This window comes from Megalopta genalis, chromosome 1 (genome assembly GCF_051020955.1).
Source record: "Megalopta genalis isolate 19385.01 chromosome 1, iyMegGena1_principal, whole genome shotgun sequence".
Taxonomy (NCBI): domain Eukaryota; kingdom Metazoa; phylum Arthropoda; class Insecta; order Hymenoptera; family Halictidae; genus Megalopta; species Megalopta genalis.
This window is the reverse complement of record NC_135013.1, coordinates 20990532-21016995: the sequence shown is the minus strand read 5'-3', so window position 1 is coordinate 21016995 and position 26464 is coordinate 20990532. Positions and strand designations below refer to the sequence as shown.

The 26464-nt window shown below is 37.7% G+C and overlaps 1 protein-coding gene across 3 annotated transcripts in view; it reads left to right on the top strand.

Moving 5' to 3' along the window:
• Ddr (discoidin domain-containing receptor 2) overlaps positions 1 to 26464 on the top strand; it is a 529507-nt gene that overhangs the window by 367532 nt on the left and 135511 nt on the right. For all 3 annotated transcript variants that reach the window (XM_076523238.1, XM_076523242.1, XM_033472527.2), the window contains 2 exons: positions 19064 to 19211; positions 24495 to 24674. In XM_076523238.1, the coding sequence (XP_076379353.1) occupies positions 19064 to 19211; positions 24495 to 24674 (328 nt within the window). The remainder of the gene's footprint in view (positions 1 to 19063; positions 19212 to 24494; positions 24675 to 26464) is intronic.

The following is a 26464-nucleotide window of genomic DNA, read 5'->3' as shown; positions in this document are numbered from 1 at the left end:
TGCCCGCTTCTGCGTTAAAATACAAATGCAACAGTGCACAACCATTATAAAAAATTGAAAAGAGACAATAACAATAAATACTGTATTTGATACGATGAACTACACATGAATTTCTTCGTTGAAACAATGCATAATGTATTTGACTAGCAATGAAATACATACGAATTTCTTCGTTAAAACCACCTTTCAAAAGTTCGTCTGTATTTTTGATGTGCTACTGCCAAATCATCATAGTTATCACTCAATGATCTTTAATATACGAAAGTTTGATTGTATGGATATTTGGAACACAGTGTTTTCTAATAACAGACGATTCGATCAAATAAATATCTGCTCAATTATTATTCGTGTGAATAAACTTTAACTAAATATTCAATATCGTAGCTGCCCGCTTCTGTGTTAAAACACAAAAGCAACAGTGCATAAACATTATAAAAAATTAAAAATGCATAATTAATATTTGACGCAATGGAGAGAATACATACGAATTTCTTCGTTAAAACCACCTTCCAAAAGTTCGTCCGTATTTTTGATCTGCTATTGCCAAACCATCGTAGTTATTACTCAATGATAATTCCTCTCGACGCGAAGTAAAACATCTCACATTTTTGACGAGAAAAATGTGTGAAAAGTTGTGCTGCTGTCTATCTGATCGAAGTAAGCCCTTTGAGCGCGTCGGTCGAAAATAGTTCCACAGAGATCCGACAGGCCTCGCACAATATTACGTGACAAAACAGAGGCGAACGTGTAGAAATTATCGTCGATAGGCCAGCGTAGTTAAGTATGTGAGCACCGATACAGGATCGGGCCGGTATTGATGGATTACGGATTACCGGCCTGAGCGTGGACACCCTATTAGCAGATTACCGCGCGGCCTGGTAACAATTTTCTACGGCCACCACTTCCCGTCCCGTTTTCCCCTTCGGCTCCTCTTCGGTCCGCATTCGTCCACCCTTCGGCCACCGTCCGACCCCTCTCTGTTCACTGTCCCATCTTTTTTCCAGCGGACGGGTCTGCGGGCTCGTCTTTTTTCCCCGATGCTTCTCTTTCTGTTCTCTTTTCGCGGCGCCGCCAGGGCGCAGGCTCGATCGTTGAGTGCTTCAATCCGGACGAGAGGACACTCTCGGCCGGAGGCGAGGAAAGGAACGGCCAGAATTTTCGTCCTTTTTGGTCGTCGCGCACGCGGACCGATATCTCGCCCCGATTTTCGAAATATCGGCCCACCGAGAAATCCATTTCGACGCGAATACTTACAACTCGCGAACGCTCCAGTCGACCATGGTTACACGGGAAAATCGAAATTGCCAGCGCCTCGGTTGGTATTCACGGCGTGTCGTCGAAATCGTGGCTTCGAGGGCCATTCTCGAGGAAACCGCGGAAAGTAACGTGCGAAGTTTATTTTAAACGACGCCTCGGCGAATGTTCCCGTTACTTTCAGAATGCTTTTGCTTTGAAACGCTTTGCCTTTGAGTTTCGACACGGTTTTGTAAACGAATTTGTATAGTAATGTATTATATGATTGCTTCATTTTATCAAGAATCACAGAACTTAAGAATGTTGCAAATGTAATTGGTATGATATTGTGCACAACTTTTGAATTTTAATTTGATTAAATGAAATATTGTAATGTTAGGAAACGTTTGTGGTTGTTGGCGTAACAGTGAAAATGTCAACACGTTAAGTGCGGAATATTAACAAATTTTCCACGATATCGAAATTATTTAATTAATGATACCGAAACTAGGAAGATGAAATTTACCGTAGGAAATATTAGTTCGGCACGTTTGTATTCTAAAAATCCTAGTAACATTCGGTTCACTCGAATGTATCGTATTACTTTAGTCATCTCGATAATGCCTCAAATTCCTATATTCTGAATTTTTGTTATAACTTCTTAACCCTTTCGCTACGGCGGTTCAGTCCGCCGTAGCGCCCCTCCTGAACGGAACCACCCGCCGAAATTGTGCACATTGCGCGTGGATAGTGTATTTGGGAAGAAAAGGGATTTTTCTTTAAAACAATATAGTTATAATTTCTGCATAAGGTATAAAGTTATTTAATAGGTAAAAAAAGTTTCATTAACAATGGAAAAAGTGAAGAAATAATATATAATATACAGTAATAAAATAAAACATAATATTCATAATACAAACCATAATACATAATAATTAGTCCTAAAGTTAGTACTTTCGATTTTCTATCCCTTTATGACATGTAACACAATAATAATGGGAAATGCAGGTAGAACAAATATAACTTGAATGGTGTGTCGTTTATTTCGGACTGTCGTTTGTTTGTTTCGTCAAAAGATTCACGCAATAGTAACAAGAGGCGGTGCAGTCCAAAAATTAGGTCGCGATTTTACCAGCATGTCGGATATATCCGGCGTTCGTCCCCAGAGGGCGATCATGTGGATGTCGGATATATCCGGCGTTCGGCTCCGCGAGTGTTCATATGGATGACGGATATATCCGTCGTTCGGAGCGAAAGGGTTAACACGTTGACTGCCACGCGTATTTACAACAAAATCTCCTACAGGCCACCCGTGCCGCTATAGGAAGCGTGCGCTGTTAATTCATATCTGTTTCTGTTCCTGCACGAACAGTTGGTGTTTCGCACTTATCCGGCTCGAGGGACTCGAACGTGTCGCGGGTCCGGCTCGAAGGACCAAAAATGTGTGCGAAGCGAGTCGAGCTTTTTCGACCCGCGATTGCGATCGCTCGGTAGCGAATTGTGTGCCGCGGATGAGGATTCTACGGAATGCCTCGTGAACTCGAGAGAGTGTCCGATTCTACTGTACGTTAGAGCTAGAGCTCGAGCGAGAAAGAGAGCGCGTGTAAGTGCTTTCGACTGTGACTTCTGACTGTTTGACTGGACTGGTTGACTGTGTTTGACTGTTCGCGCCCCGACTGGTCGCGTTATTTTATATCGGTTACCCCCGTTTGAGATCCCTGAAGGAACCTCCACCTCCACGCCGGGATGCACTGATTGGTTTTTCTCGAATATTACGATTTTCCAATCAGTGTCCTCTAAGCGTTTTGTCACCACCCTCTCGTATCGTCCTACACGAGCCTTGTCTAGGAGAGGAGGGTGTCGCGTAGTTGCGTGGTCGGGAGGTCCCCTGGGGCCTGAGATATCGTCCCCGCGACGGTTGGGACTAAACTTTCTCAAGACCCGTTAAGTTCTCAAATTTATGACGGGGTTGTTTTATGTCGCGGTCATTAACACGTTCCGCGTGCCGAGCTTTTTTTACCCGAATCTTCACACTTTGATATTTTACTAAAACTTGATGTATTACGTGCAATTATTAATTCTCGTACACATAACAACGTAACAAAAACTTATCAACGCCCATTCTTGCGGTGGAAATTGATTCTTCGGTTCTAAATTTCTTGTAAACAATTTGTTCAGTTCACTAAGTAAACATGCAAGCGTGTACCATCGATGGTACACGTGGCACGGAACGTGTTAATAAAGCTCTATACGACCTATGTTTACGTATCATTTTTTTCTTTCTTCGTGCCATAGAATACACTAACAAAGTTTGAACATCAAAACCTGGGACACCCCGTATAATAGCTATCGTTCAATTGTAAAATAAACCCGTGGTCAATACGGCACCATAGTCTCTTTAAGATTCCAGTCTCGAACACCCCCGACGCCCACGCATCAACGCGCCACGGAATTAGGGGAACATACGTTGAAGCGGACGCGAACTTGACGCGGGCGAAGGGCGTATTGGGCAGACAGCTGTAAACGGGCAACCGAGTTGTAAACGGCACGCAAATGGAACGCGCCCCTTAAATCGTTGCGCGTGCAACCCGGTGAGAATGGAGGGTGGGGGCGAGAGAGTGAGGGGGTTGGGAAGGTTGCAGGAGGTTGAAGGTGGAGAGGAGGTTATATCGGCGGGCTCGGAACGACCGACCGCGGATGCATTACAACTGCAACTGCAGCGCGCAGGAATACAAGCCAGCAGCCCGAGGTATACGCGATAGGAATAATTAATACAGCCATAAACAAGAGCGGGGACGGGTTAGCGGTGGCCAGGCCGATATCGTCCTACCGACACATAAAATTGATATCCGTGCTTGAAGGAGGGAGGATCATTCTGGAGGGTGACCATATATCTTGCCACTCGGATGGATCGCTCTTGTGCTGCTGGCAGCGGAATAGGGTGGCAATTGTACAGAGATTCCCCTGTATATTTTACTGGTTATTTATGAGTTCGTTTATTACGATTAGACGTTTCGCCAGGCTTTTTCTCCGAGGTGTTAAAAGGATTTGCATCCACGCCTTCGATCATGGGCCAGCTAATGACGCTTGAACTAGGCTCTCGCGCACTCGATCGATGACCCAGGCGTCATCATTTGCATACTGCACATGTTCGAGTACGATCGCGAAACTTTTTCTTCGCCGATAATATCGTTTTAATTGCGATAATAGCTTCTTGATTCTAGACGAGTATGGTGGAAAATGTTGGACGTGTTAAGTTCTACGCGACGGTAGAGGTTTAGAAATGTCGCGAAAATGTGTCGGCATTGTTTGGTTATTGAATTCGATCAATTTATTGTCGGATCGCAGATTCTTGTGCGAAATAAAAGTTGCCTGCATCTGTCGCATGAATCAGGAGACTCTTAGGAACTTCTTTCTTTTTCAAATCCTTCGCACTACGATTTCTTTCTCAGTTAGGATGACTAGCATATACTTGTCGCTAATAGATTCCTACGATAGAAAGAAAATTGACATCTATCGCGAGTCAACTTTTGCATCAATACTTAAATATTGACAATAGAAAAGTAGCACTTTTCTAGTAGATCGTGTTTAAAATTTCCGTAACGGGACTAATACATTGTTATAGTGCAAGGTATCAATAGTTATAGTGGGTTGGAAACAACGTATCGACACTCGACAGCCCTTTCGTTCTTTTTTCCTCTTGAAAATTACAGCTAGTTGTTATTCTTCTCGTAAATACAGAAAATCCACAAAGCACTTAATTCCACGTGATTTGTTGATTAACGCCAGTGGAGATCATTAGCAACAAATTCGGGAAGAAAGTCGGGTAACTGTCGCGTATCTGTTTTATCGCGATTTTAACTCGCATTGAAAATTACTTAACCAGAATAAGTGTCGCTGTTAAAATATTGAATCAAAGAGAAGGTTTTATTTTATAAAATTAACAATTTTATTACTGATATAACTTATTCACTCAACATTGACATACATAATAAACGAAAAACGCAGGAAAATCAAATAGTTATGAAACGATACATAATGGCACTTCGCAGGTCGAACATCGTGATTCTTTTCTAATCTCATTTTTAGAACAATGTGAACACCTTTGTGTAAGATTGGCCTCAAAATATATTCTAGATCTTGACATTTTCATCTTGAAATTCGAGAACATGTTTTTGTTTTCGCTAAAATTACAATTTGAATAGCCAGCGGTCACTACTTTTTTACGCACGACGAGTATACTCGTCGTGACACGAAATACTGCCACTACCCCATGCCGAGTATACTCGTCAAACGCAGGTGACTGGTTAATTAACGACGTTAAATGACGACAATACAAGTAACACAAGTCTATGAATTCTCCATGCGGAAGATAAACTTTGCTTGAAACTTCCCTCCGCGAGTTCGCATATATTTTCGTAAATTATCGAACTGTGAATTTCCAAACAGTTGTGATTTATTGATTACGTACGAAATGTGAAAGGCAAATGAGCTGCATCCGGTAAACTGTTATCGCTTGTATCTTCACGCGTAAAAATTATTCGGTAATCACGATCGATGTACCGCCGCCGGTCGTTCGAAAAATGCGCATTTATAGCCGATTATTGGACACGAAGAAGTTTATTAAACATCGTTAATATAATACATAGCGGTCTCTCGAATGCTTCTTCTCTGGCTGGGTGGTTGTTCCAGGTACATACGTTTGTGCGCGATGTTTACGGGGTGTACCCGATTCGCGTGCACTCTGGTCGGAGGCTTTATCCTCCTAACCAACACAGAAACCGCGCACACCTAATATTGTTCCAGCGGTGTGTGTAATCTGTATTTTCAAGCCAGTTTCGTTCGTTCTGGACAATCACGCTGCAATCGACCTTTGCCGGCTAGAGAGCTCGTGTCGTCGGATGACGGTGAATCAGACGATGCAGGAAATGTCGTCTATTCATCCCTCCGTGGGCAAACTCGAGATTTACTCAATTTGCTGAAATTGTAATTCGAATACAAACACCGACTTGTCGCGGCGATTGCTCCGAGCTGCGCGAACACAATCGATCCACGTGAATAATATTGAAACAATTGTTCACCGTCGATGTTATCACCGAGTCGACAATTTGATGATTGATTCGGGTGAAACGCTAAAAATCGTAATGATAAGAGGAAGATCTCAGTGCGGAACGATGCGAAATATAAAAATGCGCATCGGCTGAAACCCGGTTGCTTTCGAAATCGTGCGGAAAATTTGACAGCGGTTCTCGAAATTCTACACAGCTGTTTTCGCTTAGTTTTTAGCAGATTTATAATACCGGTGCGCAAATGTTTGCTGGTTTTTTTTTGTTTGTAACTATGAAAAACATCTATTTACGTTCGGTTTCAGTTTTCTATTCGAAATGTCGATATCGCAAATATTCCCGATAAATGTAACGGCGTCCTCCTGTTTCAGGAAATCAATGTATTTGAAACGTCAATTGTCAAGGGTGTAATTGATGGTAGATGGCCGAAAACAATTTGCGTATTGATTTTATTAAGCAGATGTAACCGGTAGATTTCAGATTTCGCAGATTTACAACGTGCTCAAAGCTATGCAAATGATAATGAAAGAACAACTTTCGTGACATTTTTCGCATCGCTTAAATTGACGCCTGTTTATAAGAACACTATTTATGAAAGAATTGTAAAAATTTTGAAATTTTGCAACACGTAAACGCATTAACTAATTTCGAACGAACAAACGACTACACTGTGCATATTAATTATAACAAGTATATACGATGTAATTAAGTATTGTACCGGTATCGCGATTGTCCATAGTATTATAATAACCTGAAGGATCCACTTATCGAAGAAAAAATTGAATAATATGACACAAGTATAACATTAGAATTTACTTTAATGGTGAAAACCTCGACATCTTGTAAAGGTGGCAATGCAGTCAAATTCTTCCTAATTGATGCCCAGATTGTGCACAAAAATGGACAATTCGGGAAGAGGAAATACGATTATTAGGAAAATTTTATATATTATATCATATTATATATATTATATATTATATTATTAGGAATTAGGAAATACGTTATAGTATCGATAACTATAAAAATGAACCGCAATGCTCGAATAATCGTATTTCCTCTTCCCAAATTGTCCATTTTTGTGCACAATCTGAGCATCAATTACGGAGAATTTACTATAATTAGACTGCGAATTTTATGAATTTATGCGAAAAACGAATGAGAGTGAAATTTGAGCAATAGTAAGATGAAACTAATGAAAATCATTTAACGAGGAAAAGGATGTTCTACTCAGACTTCGTGGTCCATCAATTTATATTTTGCACAGAGATTCGCAATCCAATGATAATTCATATCGTCGTCGGAGTTGAGATTTTGATACTCGTACGAAACAAAACCGCTAATCGCAGTGCGGGTATATTTGGGAAGAGGAAATACGATTATTTGAGTATCGATAACTATAAAAAAATGAACCGCAATGCTCGAATAATCGTATCTCCTCTTCCCAAATTGTCCATTTTTGTGCACAATCTGAGCATCAATTACGGAGAATTTACTATAATTAGACTGCGGATTTTATGAATTTCTGCGAAAAACGAATGAAAGTGAAATTTGAGCAATATTAAGATGAAACACAATTAAAAATATCGCTATACTATGTGCAACTAATGAAAATCATTTAACGAGGAAAAGGATATTCTACTCAGACTTCGTGTCCATCAATTTATATTTTGCACAGAGATTCGCAATCCAATGATAATTCATATCGTCGTCAGAGAGTTGCGACTTTGATACTCGTACGAAACAAAAGCGCTAATTGCAGTGCGGGTATTTCCGGGGGCGAGGGCCAAGTAATTTTTCTGCAGCGCGGAACTTCATCAAATGGATTCTCGGCGCGCATAAAGTTTTCTAAAACTCCTCGAACCGTTTCGTTCCGCGCGATGTTTAAAGAGGGGCAAATTGGAATTGCCCGGGGAAGGTAGTGTACTGATGGAATTAAAGCCACCGGCGGAACGTCTTCCTGCGAGTTTCATTATCTCAGCGAGGTTAGGAGGTCGAAGCCAGGTAACCCGAGCAGGTGGTAGCGGTGGCTCCGTCTTATGGAGCCGAAAAACCAGGAACGAGCTTACGCGGCGCGTCCCATTTCCGACCGCTCGTCGTGGCGCCGTGTAGGCAATTACTTTCCAGGAGCAATGTGCTGGAAAGGAGCACGCTTCTAATCTGTTTGTGGCCGAATTCGGGTTCCTTGGACTCCGCTAATGAAGAACTGTTTCATCTTAACGTCCTTAATCTCCGGCCGGGAGAGATGGACGGCGAATTTTGATATTAATGGAAAGATCGCGATAGTATTGTGCCGCCACGGTCCCCGTGCTTCTCTTTGTCGGAACACAAAGGGACCGAACCTATTATGCAGAGCGGGCCAATGAAATTTTCTATGGAAATAGGGGAAAAATGTTTTAACCCTGTCGGGGTCGTGGTCTTAAAAATTTCTTATTGGTCGTGCTTCGTACAATCTAAAGTTTGGTCATCATAGTCTTACGTTATCAAAGGTATTTGTTCGATTAATCCCTTGCCTTACGACTCTTAAGTTTAAATAACGTGTGCCACAAACAACAACGTCGGTCACGCATCGTGCCTTTTCACGGTTGCGCGAAGCGTCTAAAGTTGTGCCAATCGCACGCGTCTTATGGAATGTGTATATACAGGGTGTCCCAGGTTTTAATGTTGAAACTTTGTCAGTATATTCTATGGCACGAAGTAAGAAAAAAATGTTCTGTAAACATTGGTCGTACAGAGCTTTATTAAGAAGTTATAACAAAAATTCAGAATAGGATTAGTAATCAACCATAAAAAAAAAATAAATAATAAAAAGAAATCTTCGATCGATGTCAATCATGTATTGTCAACAACGGTTATTAATACGTTTCGAAATGTATTAATAAACGCACGGCATGTGCTGATCTATTCAAGCCAATACTCGCAGTAACAGCAAGTTGATTACTATTCCTATTCTGAATTTTTGTTATAACTTCTTAATAAAGCTCTGTATGACTGATGTTTACATAATATTTTTTTCTTACTTTGTGCCATAGAATACACTGACAAAATTTGAACATTACAACCTGGGACACCCTGTATAGTTTTACTAGCACGCGGACTTATATGCGAAATAAAAATTGTGTGCAATAATGACAAATGACAGAAGTTAAATGTAAAGTATAGTTCTTCTATTAATAAATTTCTAAGTTGATTAAAATGTAATTGATATACTGATTTTTATTATAAACGCATATAATTCCCAGTGTAATTATGATATTCTAATCGTGTAAACTGATTATATCGTTTCATTTTAATTCGAATCGAAGATCTCACTTTAAGGAATCAACGTGTGAGGAATCATAATGGTGTAAATCACATTTCGATAACTTTGTTTTACGTCATGAAATGTAATCTCATTTTCTAGATTACAAAAATTGCTTGTTTCGATGTTAATTGAAACAATCTTAACAACGTTTAAAATTACTTAATCTACACCTGCGGTAAACCCAAAAAGTAGTAACTATCTTTCTCACAGCATAAACGTCGACGAACTCGGTTTTTATTTTTTTTACAATTCCACAGACAGACGAAAAATCTGAGAAAAATTGAGCGCACCGTTCGTGATAGTACCTTATCAGGGAAATTAATATAAAAATAACCCATATTTTTGTTTTCGAGAAAACTTCAATTTTCCGATTTATTTTCGGTTTTCCATTTTTGATAATCACAGTTTGTAACCGAAAAATCAGCAAAAATTCTATAATATGCGGCTTGGTTTCCAAAATAAGCTACATTTTTTTCAAAATTTTAAAAAGCCATCGAAGGGGGAAAATGGGCGAAAATGCACAGATCAGTATTTCTTGGTCAGATATCGAACGATACAATAGTCATTAAAAAACCTCTAAGAGCAATTTTTACAATCTTAATCGGCTAGGCATTTTGACTTTACGCCACTATGATTCGAACCTACTAAAATATTGGCTATTAGATTATGCGATTGGGAGCAAGAATTCGATGTAGCAAAGCGTTTGACGGACATGACAAAACCACCGTGACTTGTATAACGAAGATTTAGAAGGGCACAGTCAACAACATTGGCATCGTAAGACTTAATTTTCATGCTCATCGAGTTAGGATCTCCCTGGGGATCTCTTGTAGTCAATTCCGCGACTACGGGGGTCGCTGGAATCCACCTTCATGGCGGGGAGTCGTCGATATTGGATCCTTGTGACCTCGAGTTCACCGGTATTGGCTTCCGCGACGCGACTGCCCCGATATTGGATCCTGTGACCCTGAGTCGTGGACGTTATGTCCGGTGAACTTGAAGTTATCAGCAGTCGCTCACAGGTCAACGGAATCATTCACTTGGACCACTGTCCGTCACTTCGTCTATCTCATCCTTTTATTTTCCTATCCAAATTGGAATACCGACGTGGGAATCGGTTTGATTTAAAGGTGCATCACTTTTAGTTTATTTATTTGCCAATTTGATCGATGATGTTTATTTATATTCACGCGTACTTCTGTTTATAATTTGACTGATCTATTTTCCTTATTTTATACCATTTAGATTGAAATATCAATTGAGATTCATATGAATGTTTAAACTTCTTGTTTAACGTCGATGTCACTTCTATTCATTTTTTAAATTTATTTCTTGTACCTACAACACCTCTCGTTAAATTAATGACCCGCGGAAATCTTAACATGCCAACTGTTTTGACATAAATTTGATTCAATTTCTATCTTACTTATTTTCTGACGTAATCGTTAAAATATCGGAAGCCGACGAAATCATTAACTTATACATAATTACATTATAATATTAATATTATTATACATAAATAATAATAATAATATTATTATTATTATTATTATTATTATTATTATTATTATTATTATTATTATTATTATTAAATTAATGATAAATAATAATAATATTATTATACAAAATCATTAACTTATACATAATTACATTATAATATTAATATTATTGTACAGAAATAATAATAATAATATTATTATATAATATATAATAATAATAATATTAATATTATAATGTAATATAATAATGTATTATTATTAAATTAATAATAAATAATAACAATATTATTATACAAAATCATTAACTTATACATGATTACATTATAATATTAATATTATTATACATAATATACATTATTACATAAAATATTTGTATACTTTTCAATATTATTCCTGGCAGAAAAAAAATCAATTTCGATTTCTTGTACGTCTACATTTACTTTCATTCCCAAATTTTGATAACGGGAGAATCTTATTCCGATTGAAAAACAAATTGAATTACATTCGTATTTATATATATATATATATATATATGTGTGAAATCTTTATCACGAGCACTCGTTATCATTGTGAAAGGGTTCGGCGACTTCAACGAAATATTATCTGAAAGAGAGCCAACTGGTGAATCGGTCTTTTCTTTTCTCCGAATCCCGTTCTTTTTATTCCGAAGGATTCTTGGTACCGCGGCCCGATCCCGGCTAGTATCCTCAAATAATCTTTTTTTCGTACAATATCCAGCTCAGGCAAGCGATTGCAGCTTTGTCGTCGATTCTCGGGCGCGATACATACCCCGACGCGAATAAAGCGTCTCGAAATTCTTCCGCTTCCTTCGCTCCCGTCTCGCAGATGCGACAAGCACATCGTCGGATTTCATGGAAACGGCACGAATCCATTTAATATATCAGCCTCCGTGCTGTTAACACGGGCACGCTAGAAAATCGTTCGATCTATGCAAAAAGTCTTGACGAAAATCGCTTTTCAAGCACCATCGCATCGTCCCGGCAATTCAAGCTCGCCGAGCTTGATGCTTCTGCAGTTATTGATCCGGCTAACGGGACGAAAATAAAGACAAGTTCGTACGTGTGGACGAGAAAAATAGATATACGCGCGCGAACGAATCGACGAACACGTGAAGTATACATATTGGATGCAGTTAACCGCAAACTGTGGAGGAGTCGCCAATGTCACAGTTGACGTTGAATTTCAATTACTGGGCTCTGACAAGGTACAGGGGAGCTTTATGTTGGATCAGCGTATTTTAGATTACTGAGTTTTACGAACGCGCTCGAAGTTTGCGCGGAGTTTGATACGAATTCACGGAAGTAGGAATTTGACTTACATAGTCTTGAAAGTAATAGAGTATTAAACTGCGAGGGCAAAGTGAATCCAAGTAGGTAATTTCGAAGTAACTTCGGGGGCTGAAGTGATTGCGGCCAACGAAGCGATATTTAAATGGTACGTCGCTGAGATATTGTTTCTTTTTCGAATTTTGCTGGCGTGACAACTAACAATTGGACAGATCGTTTGCACGTTTCACTCGTAAACCGAAAACATGAAATACTTTTGTACGACCACGATGAAACGATAAATTTTTAATGATTGTTAAAAATGATTAGACATGTGGATGAATTATTACTGAATTATTATTATGAATTATTCTTTTCAATTTCTTAGTTTTTTTTTTTATGTATTGTTAAGTCGATTATATATATATATAATTGTATTTTTTTATAATTTTTTAGTATTTTTATATATATATATATATATATATATATATATATATAAATACTAAAAAATTGAAAAGAATAATTCAGTGAATAATAATTCATAATAATAATTCACTAATAATTCATCCACATATATATATATTGGAAACATTGTGTACGGGGTGTGAAAATATTTATTTCATACATGTACAGGAAAGCAATAACGACGACTGTGTTGGGAAATCAATTAAAATTTGTTTTCCTCGTCGCTTTATTAAACTTTATTCCTTTTTAATTGGTTGGAAGACGATGTATTCGTCACTCGCAGTATTTTCCATTAATATACCATAAATTTGGTAAAATATTGACGCAACAATTAATGTTCGGTTAACACAATAAATCTTATAAAATGTACCAAATCATTTGCAGTAATTGCAGACCGGATAAAGAGTAAAACTAAAATAAAACACCGCAGCATTATTTTTTTATAATTAAATATTGTGGCCATCATTTTAAATACAGTGAATAAAAAAAGTATTAGGATACCTTTTAAAACGGCATAACTTTTTTCAAGCTGAGTTAACCCTTTGCACTCGAGTGGTGACTCTGAGGCACAACTAAAATTTCTTACATCACGTTTTAAGATAATTTTCATATCGACAAAGTTTAGATTAAAAAAATTGTTAAGAGCGTAATTGTTGTGCGACTCCCAAGAGTCAATTGCATATGCATAAAATGCGTTTTGCCGTGTAAAATAAAAACACTATAAGTTAGAAAAATAATGTTATATTTACAGTAAAAATAGCTTCGAGTGCAAAGGGTTAAATGACTTGCATATCTTGGAGATTATTTTTTTCTTTGTCATTCCAAATAGTGGCAAAATGAAAAAATTGCATTTGAGTCATTGTGCATTGAACTAGCCCCTCCAACTTCTCCGAAAGATTCAAGTCATTTAGTGCTAATTGAAAAAAGTCATTACCGTTTTAAACGATGAACGAAATACTTTTTCTATGCACTGCTATACAGGGTGTCCCAGGTTTTAATGTTCAAACTTTGTCAGTATATTCTATGGCACAAAGTAAGAAAACAATGCTATACAAACATAGGTCATATAGAGCTTTATTAAGAAGTTATAACAAAAATTCGTTCAATGAAATGAAAAAGAATAGAAACGAAATTCGCACGGTCATAAATTCGATCTTCGATCGATGTCAATCATGTATTGTCAACAACGGTAGACATTTCGAAATTTGTTAATAAACAGCTTACATAAACACACGACATGTGCTGATCTATTCAAGCCAATGCTTCACGATTCTAATGCAATTATTCTGAATTTTTGTTACAACTTCTTGATAAAACTCTGTATGACCTATGTTTACATAACATTTTTTTCTAACTCTGTGCCATAGAATGCACTGACAAAGTTTGAAGATTAAAACCTGGGACACCCTGTATAATAGACAGAAATCGTTGTTCATCAAATTGATCAAGTATCTTGAACACTTTTGTGAAATTTCACACGCAATAAACATCGTCGAACTCATCTTTACACGAAAAGTGATAATATGTAACCCAAAACGAAGGCTGAATACAAGAAAACATAGAAGACCTGCGCGGAGAGATCTCAGGGGTGGAACTACCCTCCGGAACATTATGTAGAACTAAGAAAAATATTTAGGCATCCAGTTTCCGGTCGCTAACCGCGTATAAATACCACGTGATACTAGGGTTACCTGTACTTTCGGCCGTATATCTTGTCCTCCAAAATGATGCGCGACCGAGTACGTCGGGTTTCTGCAGAGAGAAACGTCGGCGGGCTCGAATTACAGGCGTCATATATTTTTGAGATCGAATGACAGATAGCCGGTCAGAAATCCTAATCCGTCGGAAACGCAAACGAAACGAACCCGATCATCACGAACTTGTTCCGCCACGTACCTATTCATGTACGTTCGCTTTTCGCGTACAAATTGCGAGTGCGGAATCTCCTGCACGAGCAATACGAGGTGTCCCAGAAATATCGAACCACGAAACACGTACAAATTCCTGTTAGAAATGCAATCAATTAATTTGTCTTTTATCGTTGCCTGTCAAGATTATTATATATAAAATTATATATATTATGTTATTAAAATTATATTATTATATTATTATTTATATAAATTATATATATAAACTATATTATAATATATTTTATAATATAGTTTTTTATAATATATTTTATAATATAAAACTATATTATATATATTATGTATAAACGGAATTGTGAAGAACGATTCCAATGAGTATAGTAGACATTGTACAATGAGAAAAGATGATTTCATACAATACCAATATTATGTTCGATAAATTATTTTTCTAGAATCTGCTCATGTTGCCTGATGAATATTAGAGCTCACTTTTAAGTTTTATCTCAAAGTTCTCTCTTCTACAACATAGATACATAGATTCAGGACACTCGTTTCATAGAATACGCCCGGAAATGCCAAATTTTCAGTTGCTGCGAATTTCCTTGTGCTACTATGTAATTTATTGCTAGGTCGATGCTAAGGGTCAACGGAATCGGTCAAGCCTGTGATATGGCACGCGACGCGAATTCCCGGAAGACAATTCAAATTTGGTAGACAACTGGATAGAGAATTTGGGTGCAAGACAGGAAAGTAAAATCGCGGAGCTACAAGGTACGTGATAGTTACTAGGTACGTGACCGTCGAATCGTGTCATGTGGCCTCTAAATTGTCTTCAAATAATGTGGCCTCCGAATTGCCTTCGAATTGTGTCATGTGGCTTCTAAATTGTCTTCAAATCGTGTCAAATAGCCTCTGAATTGTCTTCGAATCCTGTAAAGTGGCCTCGGAATTGCCTTCGAATCGTGTTATGTGGCCTCCGAATTGCCTTCGAATTGTGTCACGTGGCTTCTAAATTGTCTTCAAATCGTGTCATGTGGCCTCCGAATTGTCTTCGAATAGTGGTATGTGCCTTCTAAATTGTCTTCAAATCGTGTTATGTGGCCTCCGAATTGTCTTCGAATAGTGTCATGTAGCCTCCGAATTGCCTTCGAATCGTGTCATGTGGCCTCCGAATTGCCTTCGAATTGTGTCACGTGGCCTCCGAATTGCCTTCGAATCGTGGCACGTGGCCTCCGAATTGCCTTCGAATCGTTGCAAAAAATTATAAATCGTTTCTATTCTGACATTATTGTGATTTTATATTAATGTACACCGGCATGCTGACCGCTGCCTTTTTTGTCGACTGCCTCGAATTTCAATAAAAACGAGCCGCGAGGCTCGAAGAATCGCGACTTAGTATTCTCAGATCTGCCGGTTTCAATTCCTACCTGCGAACATAGGAATAGAATGGTAGGAATGGTAGGAATTAGTGTATACAGTGTATAAAATTTCCTCTTTTAATTATACACCGATTAGGCTACACATTCTTCATGCAATAATGATAATTGTGGTTCCCAAGGCGGTGAAGAACAATTCAATTTGCATCTACAAACGCGCAGGTTTCGATGGTCTCGTATTTCTAGGACGAGCTGTACAGGGTAGGCGGTACGTTCAGGTACGGATTCGTCGTTCGAGGTTTGATTCCCGACCTGGACGTTCATATTTCAGCCGGAACCCCCTTATCCTTCGCGAGGCAACGATGTGGTTCTACTCTGCGGCCATCGATCGGATGAGAGACAGGGGGCCACGGAGGAAACGAACGACGACCGCTGCCTCCATCCAGATTTAACGCTGGCATTTACATTTAGAAGAGCTCCTCGCCGAGCTGTTGTTTACTAATCGGATCCGGAAAATGGTGCTCGGGAGCCGTGAGATTCGTTCTTAACGCTGTAAACACGATCCAATGACCACCCGATGCTCCGTCTATGGCCGGGCTTAACCGAACCACCGTCTGCGCCACCGCTGTTGTCTCTCGTTTCGTCGTCAAACATCCTTCATCCTTTTTCCTACGTTGTTTCTTACACTTGGACAGCTGCTTGGGAAGTAGAGACCGATAGCGTCGACATCTTTGTTATCAGTTTATCGTTGAATCTTGTTTATAGCGTCTTTAACCAGTTAGAGCTGCGTTTGACGCGTATACTCGTCATCGTTTGATTCTCGCTGAAAGTTGAACTTCGGTTAAAGAAGTTTGTCAGAGCAGAAGTCCTTGCTGCTACTGTCTCCACAGTGTCTTCAATATGACACAATCTTTGTTTCTCTCATTTCATGGTCTATTAAAGATTATACGGAATTTATGTTTACGAAGTTGTTTCTTATTTTTGGGAAAAATCTAGGGTGAGGCTCGGATCAGAATGTAACTGTTAGACTGCGGATTTTATGCATTTGTGACAAAAATGAGCATTTATAACGTCGAACAGTAGAAAGATCGAAAATATTTCATAGTGTCAATATATTATTTTCGACCTTTAATAAAATTATTAAGGAAGCGATGAAGCTTTTAAGTTACTTCTATTTTCTGCAACAGATACAGATTTTTAAGGTTTCTATACAAATCCGCGCAGTCTCTCTCTCTCTCTCTCTCTCTCTCTCTCTCTCTCTCTCTGTCTCTAGTAATTATAGAACATTCTTAATCCTTAATCCTTTGAGAGCTGACGTTTCTGTCAGTTACACATATAGTTCATGCTTTGAAATATTTAACGCAGGATTCTAGCTATTACAGCTACCATTTCAAATTGTTTATCAACGATTGAATAGATAACTGTTGCAATAATAAAGCAAAATCACTACAGACTGTGCTCTCAATCGTACTTCACTCGAATTAAATTTTTATACTAGTCGAGTATTAATGCAGCAAATTCTTCCTAATTGACGCTCAGACTGTGCACAAAAATGGACAATTTTGGCAGAGGAGATACGATTATTCGAGCCTCCTCTTCCCAAATTGTCTGTTTTCACCCTGAGGGCCAATTAGGGCGAATTTACTGTATTCCAAAAATCTCTTCTCCTTTTCTACAACATAAACAGATCAAGCGAAAACAGAGCAATACAGGGTGTCCCAGGTTTTAACGTAACTCTCATCTTTTTTATGAAACAATACGAGTAATATGGACATAAAGATGTACATTAGAACCGATGATTTTTTATTGCTTCGTGCATCGCATTGATTTTTCATGTGGCAAATATGCTATTTTGCGATACGACATTTTATTCTTCGAACGCTGAGCTTACAAAGAGTTATAAATTATTACTCGTTGTACATTCGAATTTTTCAATGTTATAAATAAGAATTAAAATTATATAATTAAATAGCCTTGACATAATTTTATTAAAAGATGCAACACGAATGTTCACACCCCGGAGCAGAGACTGTTACATGTGCTGTTCATCCTGTTTATTAAGAACCTCATTAAATTCCTTGATTAATTTCAAACGGATTCGGTTCTACTTGTAGCCGAGTTATTAAAGAAATGATTCTACATTAGAACGAGTGGATGATGCAGCGGCATAGCCGGTCTGGCGAACTCGATATGTGGTTCTCAAAACTGCAGTCTACAATTTGAATTATACAGGGTGTCCCAGGTTTTAATGTTCAAACTTTGTCAGTATATTCTATGGCACAAAGTAAGAAAAAAATGTTATGTAAACATAGGTCATATAGAGCTTTATTAAGAAGTTATAACAAAAATTCAGAATAGGAATAGTAATCGATTAAAAAAAAATAAAAAATAAAAAAAAATCTTCGATCGATGTCAATCATGTATTGTCAACAACGGTTATTAATACATTTCGAAATGTATTAATAAACACAGCTTACATAAACACACGGTATGTGCTGATCTATTCGAGCCAATGCTCGCAGTAACAGCAAGTTGATTACTATTCCTATTCTGAATTTTTGTTATAACTTCTTAATAAAGCTCTGTATGACCTATGTTTACATAACATTTTTTTCTTACTTTGTGCCATAGAATACAAAGTTTGGACATTAAAACCCGGGACACCCTGTACAAACGTAATATAATTTTCGGCAATGAACTAATTTGATATTTAATTAGCTGAATGTAAATAATTACATCTGTGGACACAGTTGTACAGTTTGCAGAGCATACCATTTAAACTCCACTTAGTTTACCGTGATGATGATCGATACATTTCCGGCGCAGGAATGCACAATATTTTCCTGCGAGTAAACTCAAACGCGCGGCAGCGACAATATTTGTGCACACTGTCAACAGACATTTATTTTATCGGTGGAAGCGTAAATATGACCCGGCGATAAAACAGACGACAATTTCCTGTTTTGCAGCTTCTGGCGGGCAACAATAATCCGTACACGGAGAAGGAGCAGGTCTTCGATCCAGCCATCGTGGCGACGAAAGTCCGTTTCATCCCGTACACCTCCCACATGCGGATGGTATGCATACGAGTGGAGCTTTATGGCTGTCCATGGACCGGTGAGTAAAATTTAAAGCCACTCCTCTTTCCATCCTCTATCTCCGCGTCTCTGCACTTATTCGCGACAAACTGTCCGCCGAGAAGGATTGAAAACTATGACTAGATAGTTTTCACACATCTTCATCGCTACCGTGATATTTCTGCGTTTTCTGCAATCAAGAAATTCCTCATGGTGGGGCATACATTTTTTTTACATTTAAGACCGCTATTCTTCCGTCATATTGTTTATTATAAAACGCCATCCAACAAAAATGTTAAGATATAAAAATATAAAATATAAAATATAAAAGAAATATAAATATATTTTACATTAATATTATATATATATACATATTTATTATATTTATATATATATACACATATATATAATATGTATATATATACATATAACATATATATATATATATATATATATATATATATATATATATATATATATATATATATATATATATATATATATATTAAAAACGTAGAAATGTCTTTTATATTTTTTCAACTGCAATCTTTTTAGAATTCTTATTGGTATCTTTCTTATAGAATGAGTGGATTATATATCGTGCCAAAGATGATTACATTAAATACGAAACGATAACGATACGTAAGATCTAGAAAATTGATAAAGAAGAAAATACATTTCTATTTCATTGTTATCTCTTGCAATAAATGTGGACAATTTTGATATTGCACAGGGATTTCTTAGTCAGACAAAACAAAAGATATTGTGACAAAAATTTTCAACATTTCGAACTAACACTCCGAAAGAAAGCGTCTGCTACTACTAAAAAAGAATCATTAGAAACAGAAACAAATATATTTTGACAAGATCATTTGAATTAACAATTACCCAAAAGTATATGAAAATAATGCAACCCCTGCGTGTACAAATTCATAACATTTATTCCTCATTTCAAGCTTATCGTATCCCGCTTTACGTTTCAATAATCGAATTTGTATCAGATTCAGAAACAATGAATATTCAATTAAATCATAGTTTTTGCTATTTTTTCATTCGCGTGCCCAGCTAAATATGCTCGATTTAAACTCACTGGATACCGATAACTAGTTAAAAACAGAGTCAGCGTTAAGTGGATTTTCTACCCGGCGTCGGCTGCATTCGTATTCTTAAACTTCGATCGAATAGCAACAACTTCGCCGGCTCGAATCCGGCATTAACGCAGATTTAGTAGCGGCCACGATTCCAAGAGAGAACAGGTGTGCTTGCGTTAATCCGACCCCAAAACGGTTCGGCAAGCCGAGTGCCGGTATGCGCGTAGTCGTTGCACGAAATCACGGTTATAAGTATCGATATTACGGCGGGTATCGACGCTGCTTCTAATAGCTTACGTGTGGCAAAAGATATTTACATCGGGAATACTCGTTTATACCAAAATAGTGACACGACTTTATCGCGGATTGCGGTTAATTAAATCTTTCGAAGAAGAAATTGTAGTTATACGAAACTGCCTAATCGATTTTACCCTCTTAGGAACGACACGCCACTATAGTGGCTTTCACGGATATCATCTCCCTGAACGTCTTCAAATAATTGTCTTCATATGCATTGTTTCACACTTCTTTTGTCTTCACATCGATTTACAACAGTCTACAGGATGTCCCAAAAATGTCTCGCAATCCGGAAATGGCGGATTCCTCGGATCATTTGAAGCAACTTCTTCCTTTACAAAAATTTTCTCCGAGGCACCGTTAACGAGTTATTAACGAAAAAGCAGTGACCAATAAGAATCGAGTACGGCTGACGCGAGGCGGTCCAGCCAACCAGCGCGCGAAGCCTAGTTCCGCTCATTGGCTCGGTCGCCTCGCGCCAGCTGAGCTCGCCTCTCATTGGTCACCGTTTTTCGTTAATAACTCGTTAACGGTGCCTCGGAGAACATTTTTGTAAAGAAAAAAGTTGCTTCAAATGGCCTGAGGAACCCGCCGCTTTCGGATTGCGAGACATTTTTGGGACACTCCGGTATAGCGTTTTTACAGTACATTTATTTGGTAGCGATGGACGTCAAAGTGTTTGGAGGAAAAAGGACGCAGAATTAAAACCGCGGAATCTACGGCCGGCTATAAAACATAATGCTGGATCTGTATTAGTTTAGGGCTGCATGGCATCTAGTGGAGTGGGAAACCTTGTGTTCATCGATGGGATAATGGACAAAACGAAATACTTAAAAATTTCGCAGGAAAATTTACAAAGCAGTGTATCAAAATTGAATTTACCTAGCGATTATTGGTTTCAGTCTGACAATGATCCGAAGCATACCGCTAAAATAGTCAAAGAATGGGTATTGTATAATGTTCCGCACGTGGTGCCACATCCACCGCAAAGTCCTGATTTAAACCCCATTGAACATTTATGAGATGAAGTAGAAAGATGATTAACTCTGTACAGTACACATCAGACTCTGCCGTCCAGAGAAATAGCCTCGCGCAGAATTCAGCCGTGGAACGAATTATTATTAAGTTAAAGGAATATTTTCGTTCGGTCGTTGTCGCATCGTACAATAGCATGAGCGTAAACGACTGCGGTATTATATATTCAATTCCGGCATCGAGCAATTACCGTAACAAAACGAAAATATTTTCCATATGCTGGCCTCTCTGCCGGTGATTCCAGTTGAAATTACTGGATATTACCGTGCGTGCGACACAGAACGGCACGGCACACGTGGCCGGCATACATTTCTTGGCGCATTTTTTCTTTCCCCTGGATTGTGCCCGCTGCGCACGCAGCGAATAACACCATGATAAATACGGAGATGGCGTTTTTACAGCGTATGAAATTTATCGTTTATACTGTTATCGGGAAAAGGGGCCAGCCACCGAGAAGTGAATTGGCCGTCGCGCCGTTTGGAAAACGCGCGCGCCTGTTGTTCACCCGCAACTGGATATTTCGCACTCCTTACGGCTGCCATTCCTGTGAACCGATTAATTGAACCTATTGCGTTCGATTGGAAACTGAAGGCATTCACACATCCTGCTTGTTGCGGTTATTTTTCAAATTAGAATTGTTAAATAAATCGGATCTCTCAATATTCAATTACTTGAGAAAGTAATTTGTTGGAACAATTTGACGTTAACGTCAAATAATTTCACTTGGTTTTGAAATGCACTTTTATTTGTAATATATTGAGCAAACTCGTTGTTTTATTGTAATATATTGAGTAACTAAAACGTTACTGGGTTTACTAGAATGTAAGAAAATTTCCTGTGGTAAATTTTAACTTTCTAGTTTCGGTTTCATTAATCAAATGACTTTGATATTGTGATAATTTTTGAAGGTGATATTCGGTACTTAATGTGTTAATATTTATTGACATTTATATTTTAACATTTTATATATTTATTATAATAACATTTAACATGTTATATATTTATTATCATTTCATTTATTCATTAACATTTAATATTTATTGAGGTTAAAAAGGTTATTTATATATATATTATTATATATTATAAGAAAATTATTATCGTATTATTAATATGTTAATATTTAGTAACATTTATATTTTAACATTTTATATATTCATTGACATTTAATATTTATTGAGGTTAAAAAGGTTATTTATATATTATTATATATTATAAGAAGATTATTATCGATGTGGATCTATGTATTGCATTTCATTCTTATATTTAGCAACAGCAAGTTGTAAGAAAAGAATTTTCTTTTAGATAGCATATTATTTTTTGGTAAAACAAAATATTATTTTAAATTTTTACAAATCGTGTTCTACAATTATGTTCTTCGGCGCAAGTGCAAGGAAATCTTTAGCTTTCGCCACTTCGTAATTAGAATCCAGTGACGCTTCCTGCTGAGAGCAATCAAATTGTATTATTAGTAACACACACACACAGGTTTCATCTCTGACTTCCAATTAAATTCATCACCTTCATTGGCGTAGTAATAGAGATGCAGCCAAGCGATTACGGATATTCATCCGAGGAAAGTGTTAAAACTTGTACGGCGGACGTCTTCAGCAAAGTCTGCCACTTCTCCCAGCTATCGTTTCGACGTCCAATAAATCATTTCTCGTTGGTCCTATGGGGGAAAAGCCAGGCAGAAACGGTTCCTTTTTATTGGCTACGATTCTGGCATTGATGAAGACGTATAAAGATTAAATTACGGTACGGACGATTTCTTTGTTTTCTTTTTTTTTTTTATTCAACTCGGAAAGTACAATCCTTATATCCGATGATCATTTCAATTGTCAAAAATATCCTCAGTACAAAAGATCTTCTAACGAGAAAAAGAAGCTAATATTTCGTTTTTGTTTCATAGGTGAGTTTTAAGGTTCAGCGAAGTTAACTTTGTTATTAAGTTATTGAATTCAAAAGTGAACGTATCGCTCTTAGTTTCGTTTAAAAAATTTGAAGTCAATTTAAAATATTTGTGAATATAAATTTAAAATATTTGTACGTACACTGAACTGCTTGAACTACTTGGGTCCATTCCGACCCAGCTGTGGAAGAAACTCTCATCTAACTCTCTCTCTCTCTCTCTCTCTCTCTCTCTCTCTCTCTCTCTCTCTCTCTCTCTTTCAGCTTCTGTAGATTAACTTAAACTGTAATTTATTCGTAGGAAGTTTGCGAACTCGGTCGACTTTTTCATAGAAAATGTGATGAAAAAAATATATATATATAAAAATAATATAAATAATAATAATAATAATAATAATATAAATATATATATAATATTATATTATTATTATTATTATTATTATTATATAAATATATATAATACAATAATATATTATATATATATTATTATTATTATATATATATATTAGCTTTGGAACCGAGTAAGATATTATAATGATATTCGATTTATATGAATTTGTAGACATCGAAGAATTATATTTATAAAAATATATTTGCAAAAGGAATCAACATTTTGCTTCTCATCATTTTCACAGTATGATAAATTTAATAAAGCACTCCAATATAATAAACTTTAACGTCCCCTCGGAGTGGATGATATCCGAGCGATATGCTAGTATTACGATGTCCCCTGAGAGGGGACAACGGAGTGCCAAAGGGTTAAAAATCTACCGTAGCCAAAGTGTCATAAAATCTAGCGTATAGAAGCGTAGAGCTCTCCGAAGCTTCGTACTGGTGTCTCCTCGCGCTTATCCAGCCGGAATCTCATCACGTATCGTCGGAAATAAAGTGTCGGTAGCATTGCCACGTGCCGTCACGATGATGCATAGTTTCGGAGCATGCCGCCCCGTGGATATCTGGGTAACGTGACGGGACTTTTGCTTTTGTTGCAGAGGGCCTGGTGTCGTACTCGATGCCCCAAGGAATTAAGAGGGGCTCGGAGGTTGACCTTTCCGACAGAACGTACGACGGCCGGGAAGAAGGAGGTTACCTCTCCGGGGGACTCGGTCAACTTGTCGACGGGCAAAAGGGTCGTGACAACTTCAGATTGGACGTCGGCGGTAACGGGAAAGGTGAGCTGTGCTTCGTGCTGGAATGAGATTAGCGTTAGAGCCTGATCGTGTCTAGATTAGCGTGATAGAGCCGTCACGGCTACTACACTCGCGAGTTACCCGCTCGTTGGCAGACTTATGTTGTTCCATCCTCTCTTCCCCCGTTCTCGAACTGGTTCCTTTTTATCCGCATGAATTTCCGGTCTCTTCCGATGATTGGACGCCCAGCCGATGATACTTTAATTGAACCAACTTTTCTTCTTCGCGTTTCATTCGCGCGGATTTCACGCCACGGAGGCGAGCTCGGTTCGGAAATGAACAAGGCCAGGCTCGTCCATGCTCGTACATCAAACGAGACAGCAACTCGAAAAGTTATACGATTGTATCTGTAGACGTCGCGTTAACACTTTGATTTCCGCGTCGCACATATATGTGTGTGACGGAATTATTTGCTCGTAACTGACAATTCACTTTTACGGTAATCTGTTACATTTTCCTGATTTGATCGGGATCCGCAAAACGTAAGAATGTTGGAAAGGTGATTGCTATCGTGGATCTTGACTTTTTAATTTGAATCTGGTTAAATAAAATACATTAAGTTCGTGAAATTTTTAACGGTTGTGTCAGCGTGGCAGTCAAAGTGGTAAAGGAAAACGCGAATAGAAGGTGTTTAAACTTAATGCTAAACCTGTTATGTCGGCCTTCCATTTCTTAGTTTCGAATTGCTAAAATTGCTTAAGAAACGATTAAAGAAATTCTCTCATTTAAGTTTAAATAGAAATATAATAATAGAATAGAATAGAAATATAATAATACAATAGAATAGAAATATAATAATAGAATAGAATAGAAATATAACAATAGAATAGAATAGAAATATAATAATACAATAGAATAGAAATATAATAATAGAATAAAATAAAAATATAATAATAGAATAGAATAGAAATATAATAATAGAAATGGCGAGAAATGTAAATAAATCTAGTCTCGTCACTTTTATAAAGCAGTACACGTCAGTCACTTTTCGAGCTCGGCAGGTTTAGTGTACCTTCAGACGTGAGATGCAAAAATACACAAGATAGCAATGTGCTAGAAAAATGAACATCCCGCTATAGTAATCCTTTGCGCGCTGATTTCTTTCACAGTTACATTAATTAGCCCTTCACTAGCCTCTAATAACATAAATACAATTTTGTTTTGATTCAGAGAAAATGATTAATATTTAACAGATCATAAACGAAATTTTTGTCATGAATATGATTCGTTGTTCTAGTGTAATAGCATAAACAGGAAATTAAAAAAGTTAACAGAACTTGATTATCACGAGAAAATCCTCTGCACAGTTCAATCCTCTTCACAACAACCGCATAAAATTTCGCTTCGCTATCTCTGACAGTCTGCCGCAAGAAATCCCAAAAGAGTATTCACTTTTAACCATTCAAAGTTTAAACTTAACCTTTTAGGCACGACGCGCCACTATAGTGGCTTCCGCGAATGCCATCTCTCTGAACGACGCGCCACTATAGTGGCATACTCTAGTAGCTCACTCGCTCATCGTTTGAACCAAATAATCGTCTTCATATGCATTGTTTCACACTTCTTTTTTCTTCGCATCGATTTACAACAGTCTACAGGGTGTCCCGAAAATGTCTCGCAATCCGGAAACGGCGGGTTCCTCGGATCATTTGAAGCAACTTCTTCCTTTACAAAAATGTTCTCCGAGGCACCGTTAACGAGTTATCAACGAAAAACAGTGACCAATAAGAATCGAGTACGGCTGACGCGAGGCGGCCCAGCCAACCAGCGCG